The 18,589-nt window shown below is 52.5% G+C and overlaps 1 protein-coding gene across 2 annotated transcripts in view; it reads right to left on the bottom strand.

The window, feature by feature from the left end:
* taf2 (TAF2 RNA polymerase II, TATA box binding protein (TBP)-associated factor) overlaps positions 1–18,589 on the bottom strand; it is a 298,552-nt gene that overhangs the window by 148,771 nt on the left and 131,192 nt on the right. For both annotated transcript variants that reach the window (XM_072467396.1, XM_072467397.1), the window contains exon 10: positions 13,769–13,857. In XM_072467396.1, the coding sequence (XP_072323497.1) occupies positions 13,769–13,857 (89 nt within the window). The remainder of the gene's footprint in view (positions 1–13,768; positions 13,858–18,589) is intronic.

Below are 18,589 nucleotides of genomic sequence, written 5' to 3'. Positions count from 1 at the left end.
CACACACATACTCTGGTACAGGAGCTGGAGGTAGGAACTCTCAATGGGGTGGACAGTCGGAGGGTGAGCCAGCCCTAGGGACTAGCAGCTGTCCAGACGGGTTTCGGGCTTCTGGAACAAACAGTCCCATCTATCATGGTGATGCAGTCACAGAGCCAGGGACTACATGAGGGGTTGTCAGCGAGCATCCAGCACCTAGAGGTGCAGTTGGAGGAGGCCAACCACGTGCAGGAGCAGGAGGTCGTGCCAACCATGATTGCCACTCAGGCCAACACCGCAGTGGAGGCCTTGGGGGCAAGGGCTTTGGCTATGGATCAGCATGTCCAAGTTCTGGGTCATTGTGTGCAGGTGGTGGCCAATGCCCAGGACATGGCTGCCCTCTCACAGGCAGCCATGTGCCAAAGCCGCCTGGACATTGCAGTAGTGCACCTGAGCATGGCCCAGTCACAGCGGGCTGTGGCTGAGTGTCGGCAGCATTGCCCAGGCGCTGAACGAAGTGGCACAGGCCCAGAGGGAGATGGAGCAGTCACCTGCTGATATAGAACAGACCCAGAAGGTGGTGGCACAGTCAATGAGTGATGTGGCGCAATCCCAGACAGAGATGGTCCACTCCCTGTGCTCCGTGGCCACGAGCATGCAGACCTTGGTCGCGACAGCAGTGGACCTCCAAGGCTGGCAATGCCAGGTGACGGAGGAGCCTCAGGAGTTAGCTCTGCTCTCAACCCTGCCCCATGGAGTAACGCGAGGGGCCATCGGGCACCCCGAGGGAGGATGGGGCCCATGCCGATGGCTCCCGCAGGAGAGATGCCAGAACATTGCAGCATCTCGGACGGCCCCCGTCCTATCCCTGGCGCATCACATGGACACCGGGCACAACAGGGCGGCACCATACCACCATGCAGCAGCCAAGGCCATCGAGGCTCAGTCGCCCCAGAAGACGGCTGCCAAAGGGGACCCAGGTCACAGGACAGGAATCACAGCAGGCGGCTTCCACGCTTGGTGTACTGCCTGAGAATCCACTGAGGCATAGCGTTAGGGGCCGTAAGGCCAGAATAGTAGACACCGTTTAAGTTGGCATGGGTATTGTGCACAGTTTAGCGACAGGGGCTAGGGCACGGCTCTGTATATATGTTTTCACATTAAACACCTGTGCACAATGTTACAACCTCCCTCAGTGCTGTCAGAAGGGTGAGAGAGGTGGGATGGTCTGGGCTGGAGAGGGGGCACGCGGGGGTGCTCACATGTAGGGATCACCCAGGTGAACGCTGGAAAATGCTACTGTGGGTAGGAGTCAGACATTGCCAAACTACGCGGAGCACCAGAGCTCATCGCAGAGTGGGTTGTCATCCTCCTCCATCCCATGGACCATACCCACTGTTACTGCCAACCCAGGGGCCACACCCCACAGTACTGTATCACGGAGGGCGTTGCAGTGGGGGGGGGGATGCACTGGAGCCGCCCTGGCCAGTCTCTCTTCCAACCCCCCCCCCCCCACAACCCTGCCAGTCGGTGAACCTGGAGGCGATCAGAGCATCCCTTGCGCGTTGGCCCTGGCACACACATTGTGCGGCCTCCCGTGCCTGACCAGGCCCCTTGTGCTGCCCTTTCGCGTTTCCCCCCATGCTCCTCGTCAGACGAGGACTAGCGTTCATCCTCCTCCTGCAGCATATCATTCCTCTGCTGCGCGATGTTGTGGTGGCCTCAGCAAGCCACCACAATGCGTTGACGCTCCCAGCGCTGTACTGGAGGGCCCCTTCAGAGCGGTCCAGGCACCTGAACCGCATCTTCAGGATGCCGAAGCACCACTCGATCACGCCCTGGTCGCTGTATGGGCGATGTTGTAGCGGGTCTCACGTTGGTCTGTGGCCTCCAGATAGGTGTCATCAGCCACGATCGCAGGAACCGTCGAGTGTGCCAGGATGAAGGGGTCGTGGACACTGCCTGGGTATCGGGCACTAACGTGAATGATGTGCATCTCATGGTCACACCAGCTGCATGTTCATCTAGTAGAACCCCTTTCAGTGTGTGATGATTGGCCTGTCATCTGCAAGTGCTCAGAGGGTGACATGCATCCGATCGATCATGCCCTGGACCCGGGGTATCTCTGCGATGGCGGCAAACCCCGCTGCCCAGGCATCCTGGTGGGCCCGGTCCCATTGAATTGGATGTACTATGCCAACTGGGCATATAGGACCTCTGTGACGGTGCGAATGCACCTGTGCATCGAACTCTGAGAGACCCTGGACAGGTCACCACTCGAAGGAGCCCGTAGCATAAAGTTCAAGGAACCAGTCATCTTGACAGCTACCGGGACTGGGTGTCCATTTCCCCATGGTGCCAGGTACGCCATGATCTGGTAGATATGCTGTACGGTTCTACCTGCTCAGCTGGAGTCTTCAAAGGCATGCCCGGTCCGGCAGGTCCTCGAATGAAAGGCGCTGCTGGTAAATGCGAAGCCTCATGAGGTGCCTCCTTTGCACCTCCTCCTCCTTGGCCTGTTGGGTAGCCAGCTTACGATCCTCAGCGACTGCCTTCTGTTCCTCTGGGGCAGGCTCCACTATTGCAGCTTTCTCCTCCTGGATTGGATTTGTTTATTGTCCCGTGTACCGAGGTAGTGAAAAATATTTTTTTGCGAGCAGCTCAAACAGATCATTTAGTGCACGAAAATAAAGTAAAGTAAGAAGAAAATACATAAAAGGGCAACACAAAGTCCTCAATGCAAATACATAGATACCGACATCGGGTGAAGCATACAGGATTGTAGTATTAATAGGGTCAGTTCATAAGAGGGTCGTTTAGGAGTCTGGTAACAGTGGGGAAGAAGCTGTTTTTGAATCTGTTCGAGCTTGTTCTCAGATTTTTGTACCTCCTGCCCAATGAAAGAAGTTGAAGGATGAGTAAACCGGGTGGGAGGGGTTTTTGATTTTGCTGCCCTCTTTCCCCAGGCAGCGGGAGGTGTAGATAGAGTCAAAGGATGGGAGGCAGGTTCGTGTGATGGACTGGGCTGTGTTCACGACTCTCTGAAGTTTCTTGCTGTCTTGGGCCGAGCAGTTGCCATACTAGGCTGTGATGCAGCCAGATAGGATGCTTTCTATGGTGCATCTGTAAAAGTTGCTCAGAGTCAGTGTGGACATGTCGGATTTCTTTAGTTTCCTCGAGCAACTCTAGCTCATGTAACCTCAGTGAATCCCCCAGCGCTGCGGCGACAAGGAGGAAGGCCATCATTGCTGGTCGAATTCCAATACCCATTGTCAGCAGGAGTGAAAGGCCGACATGTTAGCATGGGCATACCCCAGTGCCCAGTCAGATCCGCCGGGCTACACGGTGGCCCAGATTGGCACTGCGGAGTCTGCCCCCACAAGTCCCCCCACCTCCACATTCCCAGACCACTGGCCTCGTTAGTGCATGGCATCGTGGGGGGCTCTGGCCCTGGCACCCATCCCTGCTGCCAGGGGTACTGTCGGCTGGCGAGGCCCTTGCCAGCGGTATGCTCCGTGGCCCCTTCCGGCTCAGCCATGTAGGGTCTGCTGTCGGCGTTGCCCTTGGGAAGGCCAGGAGATGCCCCGCCGGCAGGTGGCGGTCAGTTTGGGGGAGGGTGGGGTGTGGGGGCACCCATACGGCCGGTGGCCTCTGCAGAACCAGGGGCCAAGATGGGTGGTCAGTAGGGTGTGAAGCAAGATGGGTGCTTTGCAAGCCACGGGCAATGCCCCCCCCCGCAGCTAGCCTGCCAATATCAGGACCGGCCACCCACGGTCGCGCCTCTCCATGTCCTCCCTCCTCTCTCCTCTCTCTCCCTCATCAGCCAAGGCACCTGTTTCTCGATTTTTAATAGCGCAAGTCAACCTCGCCGTTGGGAATTCCCCCCCAGTGGAGGAGGAGAATCCAGGGAGGCTCCGGAGAATACCAGGTCAGACCCGCTAATGAAATGCAAACAGCGTTTACTGTATGTGTGGAGTGGAACGCATTGGTACCGCTGTCGAGGCACTGGACAATTGAATCTGGCGCCCGCCACGATTTTGGTATCAAAAACGATTCTCCGCCCAATTGCCTTTCCAGATTTCGGCAAAGGATGGGAGGCAGGTTCGTGTGATGGACTGGGCTGTGTTCACGACTCTCTGAAGTTTCTTGCTGTCTTGGGCCGAGCAGTTGCCATACTAGGCTGTGATGCAGCCAGATAGGATGCTTTCTATGGTGCATCTGTAAAAGTTGCTAAGAGTCAGTGTGGACATGTCGGATATGTCGAAGGAGAATCCCGGCCATAATATCTCAGGCTTTATTAACCAGGACATTGAGTGCAAGAGTAAGGAAGGCATGTTGAACTTGTAAAAGCACTCTTAAGCCTCATATGTAGCACTGTGCCAATTCTGTATGTCACATTTCAGGAACAGTAAGAAGTCTTACAACACCACGTTAAAGTCCAACAGGTTTGTTTCAAATCGCTATATTTCGGAGCACTGCTCCTTCCTCAGGTGAATGAAGAGGTATGTTCCAGAAACATATATATATATATAGACAGATTCAAAGATGCCAGACAATGCTTAGAATATGAGCATTAGCAGGTGATTAAATCTTTACAGATCCAGAGAGAGGGGTAATCTCAGGTTAAAGAGGTGTGAATTGTCTCAAGCCAGGACAGAACAGTGCTCTGAAAGTTAGTGATTTGAAACAAACCTGGTGTTGTAAGACTTCTTACTGTGCTCACCCCAGTCCAACACAGGCACCTCCACATGACATTTCAGGAAGGATGTGAAGACATTGTAGAGAGTACAGAGTAGATTCACAAGAATGATTCCAGGGATAAAGAAATGTTGCTATGGAGACTTCCGGTTGCGGCTATTCCCGGGTAGGTCGCACGGTCGGCAGCTCCCGCCGACAACGGACTTTTGGGCCCTTGTACGGAGCTCCAGCGGCACTTGGACCACGATTCCCGGTGTGGGAAGGAAAAAGTGAGGATCCCCCAGCGCTGTATGGAGTGGACCAGGAGTGGAGCGATCAAAAAAGCTGCTTTGGAGAAGCGAGGAGAATGGGCGTGAAAAGGCAAGATGGTGGCCGGCGCGGATCAGGCGGTGTGGGCCCAGTGGTCACGGGAGCAGCAGGAGTTTCTTAGAAGCTGCTTCACTGAATTAAAAGCGGAGATGCTGGCCCCTATGAAAGCTTCTATTGAAAGGTTGGCGGAGACCCAGAAGATGCAGGGGACGACGATTAAAAGGTGCAGAAAAAGGCTTCTGACAACGAGGACGAGATTTTGGGTGTGGCGGTTAGAGTGGAGGCGCACGAGGCCCTGCACAAAAGATGGCAGGAGAAGCTGGAAGACCTTGAAAACAGGTCGAGGAGGCAGAACCTGCAAATTCTGGGTGTCCCTGAAGGCGCGGAGGGGTCGGATGCGAGTGCGTTTGTGACCATGATGCTGAGGACGCTGATGGGCACGGGGGCCTTCCCACGGCCCCTGGAGCACAGAGTCCTGGCAAGGAAGCCTAAGGCGAACGAGCCGCCGAGAGCTATGGTGGTACGTTTCCACCGCTTCACCGACAAGGAATGTGACCTGCGATGGGCAAAGAAGGAGCGAAGCAGTAAGTGGGAGAACTGCGAGATCCGTATCTACTAGGACTGGGGTGCAGAGTTTTCTAAGAGGCGTGCGGGATTCAACCGGGCCAAGGCGGTCCTCCACAGCAAAGGGGTGAAGGTCGGGCTGCTACAACCGGCGAAGCTGTGGGTCACATACCAAGACCGGCACAATTACTGATACGCCGGATGAGGCGTGGACTTTTATTAAGAACGAGAAGCTGGACTTGAATTAATGGACAGCTGTATGTTGTTGGGGCACCCCGGTGGGGCGGTGGGGCAGTGTTATGTTGGTTTTCCTCGTGTTTTCTTTTTTCGCCCCTTTGTTCTGGGCCCTCGAGATTCTGGGTCTGTTTGCTGTTTGTATAGAGCTGCGTCTCAGGCGGTGGGGACAGGCCGGACAGCGAGAGAAGTTCGCGGGGTGGGGGGGGGGGGGGGGTGGTGGCTCGTCGTTGGGGATAGCACCCGAAGTTTGGTTGTTTGTTTGAGCTTTTCTTTCTTGGCACACGGGAATAGGGGGGGGGGGCTCTCTCCCTCACTTGGTTGGGGGGGGGGGGGGGGGGGGAACCATAGAGGGAGCCAACAGTGGGATTGGAGGTAGAGGCGGGAGCGGCCGGGGTCAGCATGAGTCAGCTGACTTACGGGAGAGTAATTGGGGGGGGAATTGGGGTTAAGCGGATGCTTGACTTGGGAGGAGGGGGGGGGGGGCTAGGATGCTGCTTTGCTGGCTGTAGGGGAAGCAACTTTTGGAGTCAAAGGGAGAGTCGGGACGGGGAGCCTCCGGCTGGGGGGCTGGAGTCTGCGGGAGGCGCGGACACGTGGCTGGCCTAAAAAAGGGGATTGTTAGTCGGCAGGGGGGTAATCAACCCTCCGACCAGGCTGATCACGTGGAACATGAGGGGCCTGAATGGGCCGGTCAAGAGGGCCCGTGTGTTCTCGTACTTAAAGGGGCTAAAGGCAGACATAGCCATGCTACAAGAAACGCATCTGAAGCTCGCTGATCAAACTAGGCTGAGGAAGGGATGGGTGGGGCAGGTCTTTCACTCGGGGCTGGATGCGAAGACCAGGGGGTCGCAACGCTGGTGAGCAAACGGGTGGCATTTGAGGCGTATTGTGGCGGATAAAGGGGGTAGACATATTATGGTGAGTGGCAAGCTGCAGGGGGCCGGGTGGTGCTAGTGAACGTGTATGCCCCGAATTGGGACGGTGCGGATTTTATGAAGCGAATGTTGAGTAAAATCCCGGACCTGAAGTCTTGCAGTCTGGTAATGGGGGGGTACTTTAACACGGTCCTGGACCCGGCATTGGACCGGTCTAGGTCTAGATTGGGTAAGAGGCCAGCAGCGGCCAAGGTCCTGAGGGGGTTCATGGACCAGATGGGGGGAGTGGACCCGTGGAGACTCGCTCAGCCAAGGGCGAAGGAGTTTTCTTTCTTCTCCCACGACAACAAAGTGTACTCGCGGATCGATTTTTTCCGTGATGAGCAGGGCGCTAATCCCGAGAGTGGAGGGGGTAGAGTACTCAGTCATTGCAGTCTCGGACCATGTTCCGCACTGGGTGGAGTTGAGGCTGGGGGCGGAGAGAGGCCAATGCCCTCTATGGAGACTGGACATAGGACTATTGGCGGATGAGGAGGTCTGTGGGCGGATTAGGAGGAGCATCCAAAACTATGTGGCGAACAATGATACAGGGGAGGTTTCAGTGAGTATGGTCTGGGACAGTGTTCCTCAAACTCGAGGGCGCGACCGGGAGGGTCACGGAGCCGTCCTTCGCAGCGCTCCTGATCGCGCAAATCCCCGCGCAGCAGCCGGTTTTTAATTGAGCCGGCTGCAAGCGGCCTTTAAAATGACCGCGAACATGTAAAAAAAGTTCGGCCGTATTGCGCATGTGCGCACGATCATCGGCGCGCATGCGCAAAACTATGCGCATGCGCGCCAATGATCGGCCGCGCATGCGCAGTGCGGCCACTATTTTTTTAAACGGTCGCAGCTTTTTGTTTTACAAGTTATGGGGTTTTATATTCATTTATTTCCCTCATTTAATTTGTATTTTTTTTCATTTATTTTATTCATTTATTTTTACAAGTTCGGGGGGGGGGGGGGGGTTTATTTAATAAAATTTTACAGAAAAAAATGCAGAACGTTGGACAGATGGAGACTCCATAGGAAGGCTTCACTTTCATCCAACAGGTTCCATTGGAGGAGCGTGTACAAGGGCCAAAGGGACCCAAAACCATTGCCTCCATTTTTATCAGCAGTAAACAAGGTAAGAGAAAATGGTGGGTCGTGAAGGTCGGCCGGCGTGGGTCGCGAAGGTCGGCCGGCGTGGGTCGCGAAGGTCGGCCGGCGTGGGTCGCGAAGGTCGGCCGGCGTGGGTCGCAAAGGTCGGCCGGCGTGGGTCGCAAAGGTCGGCCGGCGTGGGTCGCAAAGGTCGGCCGGCGTGGGTCGCAAAGGTCGGCCGGCGTGGGTCGCAAAGGTCGGCCGGCGTGGGTCGCAAAGGTCGGCCGGCGTGGGTCGCAAAGGTCGGCCGGCGTGGGTCGCAAAGGTCGGCCGGCGTGGGTCGCAAAGGTCGGCCGGCGTGGGTCGCAAAGGTCGGCCGGCGTGGGTCGCAAAGGTCGGCCGGCGTGGGTCGCAAAGGTCGGCCGGCGTGGGTCGCAAAGGTCGGCCGGCGTGGGTCGCAAAGGTCGGCCGGCGTGGGTCGCAAAGGTCGGCCGGCGTGGGTCGCAAAGGTCGGCCGGCGTGGGTCGCAAAGGTCGGCCGGCGTGGGTCGCAAAGGTCGGCCGGCGTGGGTCGCAAAGGTCGGCCGGCGTGGGTCGCAAAGGTCGGCCGGCGTGGGTCGCAAAGGTCAGCCGGCGTGGGTCGCAAAGGTCAGCCGGCGTGGGTCGCAAAGGTCAGCCGGCGTGGGTCGCAAAGGTCAGCCGGCGTGGGTCGCAAAGGTCAGCCGGCGTGGGTCGCAAAGGTCAGCCGGCGTGGGTCGCAAAGGTCAGCCGGCGTGGGTCGCAAAGGTCAGCCGGCGTGGGTCGCAAAGGTCAGCCGGCGTGGGTCGCAAAGGTCAGCCGGCGTGGGTCGCAAAGGTCAGCCGGCGTGGGTCGCAAAGGTCAGCCGGCGTGGGTCGCAAAGGTCAGCCGGCGTGGGTCGCAAAGGTCAGCCGGCGTGGGTCGCAAAGGTCAGCCGGCGTGGGTCGCAAAGGTCAGCCGGCGTGGGTCGCAAAGGTCAGCCGGCGTGGGTCGCAAAGGTCAGCCGGCGTGGGTCGCAAAGGTCAGCCGGCGTGGGTCGCAAAGGTCAGCCGGCGTGGGTCGCAAAGGTCAGCCGGCGTGGGTCGCAAAGGTCAGCCGGCGTGGGTCGCAAAGGTCAGCCGGCGTGGGTCGCAAAGGTCAGCCGGCGTGGGTCGCAAAGGTCAGCCGGCGTGGGTCGCAAAGGTCAGCCGGCGTGGGTCGCAAAGGTCAGCCGGCGTGGGTCGCAAAGGTCAGCCGGCGTGGGTCGCAAAGGTCAGCCGGCGTGGGTCGCAAAGGTCAGCCGGCGTGGGTCGCAAAGGTCAGCCGGCGTGGGTCGCAAAGGTCAGCCGGCGTGGGTCGCAAAGGTCAGCCGGCGTGGGTCGCAAAGGTCAGCCGGCGTGGGTCGCGAAGGTCAGCCGGCGTGGGTCGCGAAGGTCAGCCGGCGTGGGTCGCGAAGGTCAGCCGGCGTGGGTCCCGAAGGTCGGCCGGGTTGGGTCCCGAAGGTCGGCCGGGTTGGGTCCCGAAGGTCGGCCGGGTTGGGTCCCGAAGGTTGGCCGGTTGGTAAAAATGGGGCCCCGGAAAAAAAGTTTGAAGAACACTGGTCTGGGAGGGGCTGAAGGCAGTTAACAGGGGGAGCTAATTTCTATCAGGTCCCACAGAGAGAAGAGGGAGAGCTTGGTGGGGGAGATACTCAGGGTGGACAGAAGGTATGCGGAATCCCCCGAGGAGAGGCTGCTAAAGGAGCGCCGGAGCCTGCAGGCGGAATTTGACTTGCTTACCACAGGGAGGCTCAGTTGAGGAAGTTACAAGGAGCGGTGTACGACTATGGGGAGAAGGCAAGCAGGATGCTGGTGCACCAACTACGGAAGAGAGATGCGGCCAGGGAAATTGGGGGAATTAGGGACAGGGGGGGTATCACGGTCCTGCGCTCGGAAAGGATCAATGAGTTCTTCAAGGATTTCTATGGTGAATTGTATGAGTTAGAACCCCCGGAGGGAAGGGAATGGATGAAGCAATTCTTGTACCAACTGAGGTTTCCGAAGGTGGAGGAGGAGCTAGTAGAGGGATTAGGGGCCCCGATTGAGTTGGAGGAGTTGGTTAAAGGTTTCGAGGGTATGCAGTCGGGCAAGGCCCCAGGACCGGACGGATATCCTGTAGAATTCTATAGGAAATTCTCAGAGCTGTTGAACCCGTTATTGCTGAGAACCTTCAACGAGGCTAAGGAAAGGGGAACTCTTCCCCCGGCGATGTCGCGGACCTTGATTTTGCTCATCCTTAAAACGAGATAAGGACCCGTTGCAATGTGGCTCCTACAGGCCGATATCGCTCCTTAATGTAGACGCCAAACTGTTGGCCAAGATCCTGGCCACTAGAATTGAGGACTGTGTCCCGGGGTGATTAATGAGGACCAGACGGGGTTTGTCAAGGGCAGGCAGCTGAACACGAATGTGCAGAGGCTCCTGAACGTGATCATGATGCCCTCGGAAGGAGGGGATGCAGAGGTGGTGGCTGCAATGAATGCGGAAAAAGCCTTCGATTGGGTGGAGTGGGAGTACCTGTGGGAAGTGTTAGGCAGATTTGGATTTGGCGAGGAATTTATAGGGTGGGTCAAGTTACTGTATCAGGCCCCTGTAGCGAGTGTGTTCACGAACCGACTGCGGTCGGAGTACTTTAGGCTGCATCGAGGAACAAGGCAGCGGTGCCCCCTGTCCCCCCTGCTGTTTGCCCTGGCAATCGAGCCGTTGGCCATGGCGCTGAGGATGTCTAGAAACTGGAGGGGGCTGGTTCGGGGAGGGGAGGAGCATTGTGTTTCACTGTACGCGGATGGCCTGCTCCTGTACATTTCAGATCCGGTGGAGGGGATGGAGGAGGTCATGCAGATCCTAAAGGATTGCGGGGATTTCTCGGGGTATAAGTTGAATGTCGGGAAAAGTGAGCTTTTTGTGATCCATGCGAGGGGCCAGGAAAAGAGACTGGGAGAGCTCCCGCTCAAGATGGTGGAGAAGAGCTTTCGCTATTTGGGCATACGGGTGGCTAAGAGTTGGGATGCCCTGCACAAGCTCAACCTAACTCGGCTTGTGGATCAGATGGAGGGGGACTTTAAGAGGTGGGGGGGGGGGGGGTGCTCTCGCCGGCACGGTACACCACGTGCCCGGTGGTGATGGCGACACTGAGGATCTGGGGTCAGTGGAGAAGGCACAGGGGGGAGGTAGGGGCCTCAGTCTGGGCCCCGATACGAAACCACAGGTTCGTCCCGGGTAGAATAGACGGAGGGTTTCTAAGCTGGCACAGAGCGGGTATCAAAAGGATGGGGGACTTGTTTATAGATGGGACTTTCTCTAGCCTGAAGGCGCTAGAGGAGAAATTCAGTTTGCCCCCGGGAATACCTTTAGGTACCTGCAAGTCCGCGCTTTCTTGAACAAGCAGGTGGTGGAATTTCCGCTGCTACCTTTCCGCAGGATACAGGACAGGGTGGTCTCGGGCTTTTGGGTAGGAGACGGAAAAGTATCAGACATATACCAGGAGCTGCAGGAGGAGGAGGAGGCCTCGGCGGAGGAGCTGAAGGGCAAGTGGGAGGAGGAGCTAGGTGAGGAGCTGGATGAGGGCCTGTGGGCGGACGCCCTGGGCAAGGTCAATTCCTCGTCATCTTGTGCCAGGCTTAGCTTGATTCAGTTTAAGGTGGTTCACCAGACACATATGACAGCGGCAAGAATGAGCAAGTTCTTTGGGGTGGAGGACGTGTGTGAGGTGTTCAGGGAGCCCAGCAAACCATGTCCATATGTTTTGGGCATGCCCGGCGCTTAAGAATTCTGGTGAGGCTTTGCAAAGGCTATGTCCAAGGACACCCGGGTAAAGCAGAGTCTGGGGATAGCGATATTTGGATGTCAGAAGATCCGGGAGTGCGGGTGCCGAAAGAGGCCGGAGTCCTGGCCTTTGCCTCCTTGATAGCCCGGAGACGGATCTTGTTAATGTGGAGGGATGCGAAACCCCCAAGTGTGGAGACTTGGGTCAGTGACATGGCTGGGTTTCTCTGTTTGGAGAGGATAAAGTTTGCCTTGAGAGGGTCCTTGCTGGGGTTCTCCAGGTGGTGGCAAAGGGTTTCTTTCCTTTTTTTGGTAGTGGTTTTGTAAAAATTCTGTAAAATCTTGAATAAAAACAAGTTTTTTTAAAACAATGTTGCTATGAGGATAGATTGGAGAGTTGGCACTGTTTTCCTTGGAGAAAAGAAGGCTGGGAGGAGACTTGAGGAGTATGGACAAGGTAAAAAGTGAGAAACTGTTTCCAGTCAGAGAGCATTAAGAATAGAGGGCACAAAAAGCCAATAAAAAGATTTTTTTAAAAAAGAATAGAGGGCACAGATTTAAAATAATTGGCAAAAGAATTACGTGATGTGAGGAAATTATGTTTCACCCAGAGGGAGGTTGGAGTCTGGAACAAGGGTGGTGCAGGTAATTGGCTTGTCATCTGAAAAGAAAGAATATGCAAGGGATATGGCAGGGGAGTGGTGAGGTAGAATCTTCTTTCAGAAAGCCAATGCTGACTTGATGGGTTGAATACAGTCCAAAGATTCTGAGATTCATCGAAGCCAAAGATTTTGAGATTCATCGAATTCTGGTTTCTTCAGCATCCCAATTTAAACTGTTGGTGGTCATTCTTGCAACTGCCTGGGCCCTAAACTCTGGAACTTTCTGCCTAAACTTATTTTTCCTTCTTTAAGACATTCCTTAAAACCTACCTCTATGATGTTGTTTGGCCATCTGCTCTAATATCACCTAATGCGGCTTGGTGTCAAGTCTTGATTTACAATGTTCACGTGAAGTGCTTTGATTTTTATGGTTAAAGATGCTACATAACTACAAGTTGCTGTTGTCATGATAAAATCATGGTCATTAATTGTGTATTTAAGATCACAATAATTTGATAGCTGAGTGGGAGAATGGCTTTTTTTGAAATGCTCTCAAAAATGTTAAACTAAAATGAACATAATAGGGCATTTTCAACCACAGCAATCAATAGTAACTGATAAAACAGACCAGAGCAACTACAGATATCACAAACATTTCACAGAAATCTGGATATGGCAAGAGTCAGTTTTGCCTGGATCCCTGAACATAACAGTCAATTATATGTAACGGTAAGATGTTAAAACATGCTGCTGTGCAGAGGGACCTGGGTGTGCTGGTGCACGAGTCGCAAAAAGTTGGTGTACAGGTGATTAAGACAGCTAATCGAGTTTTGTCTTTCATTGCTAGAGGGATGGAGTTCAAGACTAGGGAGGTTATGCTGCAATTGTATAAGGTGTTGGTGAGGCCACATCTGGAGTATTGTGTTCAGTTTTGGTCTCCTTACCTGAGAAAGGACATATTGGCACTGGAGGGAGTGCAGAGGAGATTCACTAGGTTGATCCCAGAGTTGAGGGGATTAGATTATGACGAGAGGTTGAGTAGACTGGGACTGTACTCATTGGAGTTTAGAAGGATGCGGGGGGATCTTATTGAAACATATAAAATTATGAAGGGAATAGATAGGATAGATGCGGGCAGGTTGTTTCCACTGGTCGGGGAAAGCAGAACTAGGGGGCATAGCCTCAAAATAAGGGGAAGTAGATTTAGGACCGAGTTTAGGAGGAACTTCTTCACCCAAAGGGTTGTGAATCTCTGGAATTCCTTGCCCAGTGAAGCAGTTGAGGCTCCTTTTTTAAACGTTTTTAAGAAAAAGATAGATACCTTTCTAAAGAATAAAGGGATTCGGGGATATGGTGTACGGGCCGGAGCTGAGTCCACAAAGGTCAGCCATGATCTCATTAAATGGCGGAGCAGGCTCGAGGGGCCAGATGTCCTACTCCTGTTCCTAGTTCTTATGTTCTTATATATTCAGTCCAGGTAATAGTCAGCAACTGTGAACATCGCCCAAATAGAACAGGTATAGCCATATTCAAGCAGAGAAAACAAACTTAAAAAACAAGCAAATTACAAATAAGAAATCACTAACGTTTCTTTCTCTTTCACCCCTGTAATGAATGTGGGATGTAGCAAAACTCCACCAGTTCTCAATTCATAATCCACTATTTTGTCCAGCTCCTACAAAATACAAACATATATTTATTACATTTTTCAATATTTAAATAATGTATTTTAACTATCAGCTATGTATGCTCAACCTCTTAATCATGACTTTGTTACCTTTAGACCTGACTATTCCAATGCTCACTTGGCCGTCCTTTCATTCTCCACCCTCTATAAACTTGATTTCATCCAAAATTCTGCTGTCCACGCCGAATTAAAACTAAAGTCCTATCAGTCCTGTGCTTGCCAGCTTACAATGATTCCTTGCTCGGCAACATCTCAACTTTGAAAGTCCCATTCTTGTTCTCAGATCCCCTGATGGCCTCATCCCTTCCTCGAACTAATTTCTTTGAACACCATCCAAAATCTCACGCTCTCCAATTCTGACCTCTTGCACATACCATATTTTCGTCACCCACCATGCCCTCAGCTGCTTGGGAGCCTGAGATTTGGAATTTCCTAAGTCTCTCCACCCACAACCTCCATTAAGATACTCCCTAAAACCTCTCGCCTTTGACCAAATTTTTGATTATCTCTCCCATCATCTCCTTATGCAGCTCAGTGTTTGCTAACACTCCTATGAAGCACCTTGGTGTTTTTCATTACATCAAAGCCTTTACTTAAATGCAAATTGTTGCTTATTGTTGTGGTTTAAAAAATGTAGGGCCTTCTCAAACAAAGATGGTTGTTGGGCAATGACTCCTTACTCCTCATTCCAGAGTTGCTTTGAAATAAAGGCTCATTCCATTTTCTTTTTAGAATCTATAATTTATACTGAACAATAAAATATGAACCCAATTTTGTGGGCAACCATCATCATAATATTCATAATCTTGTGGATTTGTTCAGTATGTGCTATAGATTAATGGTTTCAGACTTCTCCCAGGCTCATTTATTGCAGCAAAAACAGAAAGTACTGGACAATCTCAGCAGGTCTGACAGCATCTGTGGAGAGAGATGGGAGCTAATGTTTCGCGTCTGGATGACTCTTTGTCAAAACTCATTTAATGTAGAACTGCACAAATTAGCTTCAGCATTTTCTAATATTACAACAACGACCACATTGCAAAAGAACTTAGTAGGCTGCAAAGCACTTTCATGAGGATAAGACAGATGCTTCAAAAGTGCAAGCTATTTCTTTAATTCTTACAACGGAAAGAAATTTGTATCCCAATTCGTAAGTTAAAAAAATAATACACTTGCTTAGCATGTTAAGTCTCCTGCCTACTGGGTTATAACTAGAAAGGAAAATTTATGATTTACTGCTCACATAAAAATCTTTTGCAAACATAGATGGAACTTCAATATGATTTTCAACAAAATAGTAATGATGGAAATGTCGTAATTATTGAATATGATTTGAATTATGGCTCGTTAACCATCCACGGCACAACTTCAATAAAACCTAGGAACATGGGGTATTTATGGGGCAGAGTGATGTGGCATATTGGACTTTCAAACCTTATCTGCCACCGACTGGTAGGATGCAGACTCATTAACAACTTACTTGATTCTAATTGTTTGATTTCAGCCACAAGTTTATTGAGAAGTTTATTATTGAGTTTATTATTAACATGGCAAGGATAGATTTTTAAAAAGAGGGCCAGAAATGCAGTGGTACTAAGAGACAGATCTATAACATGAATTCCCATGCTCATAAAGCATGGCACAGCAGCACTTGAGGGAATATAATAAAACAATCCAAAAATTATCGTAATATTAACAAAGGATCATAATTTTCAGTCATTTTCAATATATAACCTCATTTTTAGGTTAATAAGGTCAAGAAAATGCAATGATAGAACATATAGGTGTGAACAACTGCCCTTCACAGAACAGATGCAAAATATTTTAACATTAGTTATTCCTGTAATAATTTGCAAAATGGCTCACGAGCTGAGCGGCCGCGTCAAGAAGAGGCTCCCACTGGCCCGCTCTATTTTGGGCATTTTCGGGGGTTTCCTCATTGTTTTTTCTACCCTGACTTTCTTTGGCCTTTGGGGACTGAGGGACGGGCGCCAGGTGGGACCGGTTTGGAGCCGGAGAGGAGCCCTGCGGGAGGGTACGACAGAGGCATCGAACCCAAAGTGAGCGTCGATGGCGGAGCTTAACACGAGGTGAGGCAGTCGAGGCGACTGGCCCGAACCCAGGATGCGGAATGTAGAGAGGGAGTAAAGCACATCGGGTGGCTCCCGCTAAAAATGAATTTGAGAAGTTAGAAGAGATTTTTTGAATTATTTTTATTTTTTATTATTTATTTATTTTAGGATTGAAGAAAGAAGGAAAAAATAATAAGTCGCTAAAGGATGTGATAAACAGCTGGAAAGGGGGGAAATGCGAGTTCGCCATCGAATGAGAGGACCAGCAAAAACGCTGACAAGGTGGCGGTTGTCGAACCGCATGGTGGGGCCGCACTGCGTACGGTGGAAAAGTTGACCGAGGTGATGGTTGTGGAGCTGGAGATGCAGTTTGCGAGGCACATGGAGGCGTTGAGGAAGGAAATGGCAGTCGCACTGAAATCACTTGTGGAGGAGGCAATCGCCCGGTGAGGGTAGCTGTGATAAAAGACATCGGCCGAGGTGAGAGATGGTGAAAAGATGAAGGAAGTGGAGGAGGCCATGTCGCAGCACAGCAACCAGCTCACCTCGATGGGGGACGAGCTGCGGAGGGTGACGGAGGTCAACAGAGGGCTCCGAGCAAAGCTTGAGGTCTTGGAGAACCGCTCGAGGCGGCACAATCTGAAAATTGTGGGCTTGCCCGAAGGGGCAGAGGGCTCGAGGCCAACAGAGTACTTCGATAAGATGCTGGCGGAGTTGATGGGGGAGGGTGAAGACCCCTCCCGGTATGAACTGGACCGGGCTCATCAGTCGTTAAGGCCAAAACTCAAAGTAAATGCTTCCATAAATACCACGTGAAGGAGGTGGTGTTACGGTGGGCGAAGCAGAAGCGGGAGGTGCAGTGAGCTGGTGCTAGAGTTTGGATTTACCAGGACTTGACGGTAGAGTTGGCGAAGAGACGAGTGGCGTTTGGCCGAGTGAAGGCAGCACTGTACAACAAGGGACTGCGATTTGGTGTGGTATACCTGGCAAAGCTGAGGGTGACGTACAACACCAAAGATTTTTATTTCGAAACGATGGAGGTGGCTGAGGCGTTCATGAAGGCAGAAGGCTTGGGACAGAAGTGAGAAGTGGAGCTGAAAGAGAGATCGCGGACTGTGATTGGGGAGCTGGAAAATGTATAAATGTTATAACTTTCTTTTCATTGACCTGTATTGTAACTTACTTGACTTCACATTGTTATGGAGTTTAAGTTTTTGTTTGGGTTGATTGGCATTCTTTTGTTGTGACGGTTATATGTTATTTTATTGAATTGTATGGGTTAGATTGTTTTTCTTGTTCTTCTGGGACTGGGGAGGAGATGGTATGCCTTCGGAAGTGGGGCACCCGCACGAGCTAACGAAAGTCGGCTAGTGAACGGAGGTGAGGTGAGAGGGCGGCTGCGGACATTGAAGCCTGGTTAGCAGGTTTCGACGGGCCTACGAGGGGATCGACACTGGGTGAGATTTTTTCAAGGGGCAGTGCATGGGGGAGATTCTGGGAGGGGGGAGGGAGTTCGATGTTAATAATGGATAGGGGCGGGTCAGGCTCATGGGGCAGGGCCAGGTGGTATGCCATTGGTGGATTGGGGGCGGTGGGATGAGAGGACCCCAATTAGGTTAGTCACGTGGAATGTGAAGGGGTTGGGAGCCCAGTCAAGAGGTCAAGGGTGCTTGCACATCTTAAAAGTTTGATGGCCGATGTAGCAATGTTGCAGGAGACTCACTTGAGGGTGAAGGACCAGGTGAGACTTAAAAAGGGCTGGGTTAGCCAGGTGTCTCATTCTGGATTTGACGGAAGGGCTCGAGGAGTAGCAGTAATGGTCAGCAAAAGGGTACGGTTCCAGATGGAGGTGGTTGTTGCAGATCAGGGAGGTAGATATGTGATTGTGACATGGGGCGCTGGAGGGGAGGCTAATGGCGCTGTTAAGTGTATATGGTCCCAATTGGGACAATGTGAAATTCGCGAAGAAGGTGTTTGGGGCCATCCCTGACTTGGACTCACACAAACTGATGCTGGCAGGATCTCGAACTTGGTGCAGGAGCCAAGGTTGGACAGGTCACGGCTGCGCTCGCTGGTCCCGTCGTGGGGAAGGAGGCGAAGGCGTTGGCTGGGCTAATGGTGGAAATGGGAGTGGTGGACCCTTGGCGGTTTCTGCACCCTGGAGAGCAGGAGTACTCGTTTTTCTCGGTGGTCCATAAGGTATACTCGCGGATCGACTTTTTCGTGGTGGAGAAGGCGCTGCTGGCTGGGGTCAAGGGGTCCGAGTACTCGGCAATTGCAATATCAGATCATGCTCCGCATTGGGTGGATATGGTACCAGAGAAGGGGTGGTACAGAGGCTGGGGTGGAAATTAGATGTGGGACTGTTGGGGGACCAAGAGCTCTGTGACAAAATTGAAAAAGTAATCAAGGAATATGTAGGTTTCAACTGCACGGGTGAGGTGTTGAAGGCGGTTGTCTGGGAGGCTCTATAGGTGGTGGTGAGGGGTGAGGTGATTTCGTTTAAGGCCAGGGTGGACAAAGAGGAGAGGTTGGAACGTCAGAGGGTAATAGATGAGATGCTGGAGGTAGATGGGAGTTGTGCAGAAGTTGGAAACCCAGCGAAGTTGAAAAAGAGGAAGGAGCGTTGACTGAATATCTACCAGGAA

The sequence above is a fragment of the Scyliorhinus torazame genome, chromosome 11, assembly GCF_047496885.1.
Source record: "Scyliorhinus torazame isolate Kashiwa2021f chromosome 11, sScyTor2.1, whole genome shotgun sequence".
Classification (NCBI taxonomy): Eukaryota; Metazoa; Chordata; class Chondrichthyes; order Carcharhiniformes; family Scyliorhinidae; genus Scyliorhinus; species Scyliorhinus torazame.
Note: the sequence above shows the minus strand (reverse complement) of the source record. Positions and strands in the feature narration are given on the sequence as shown.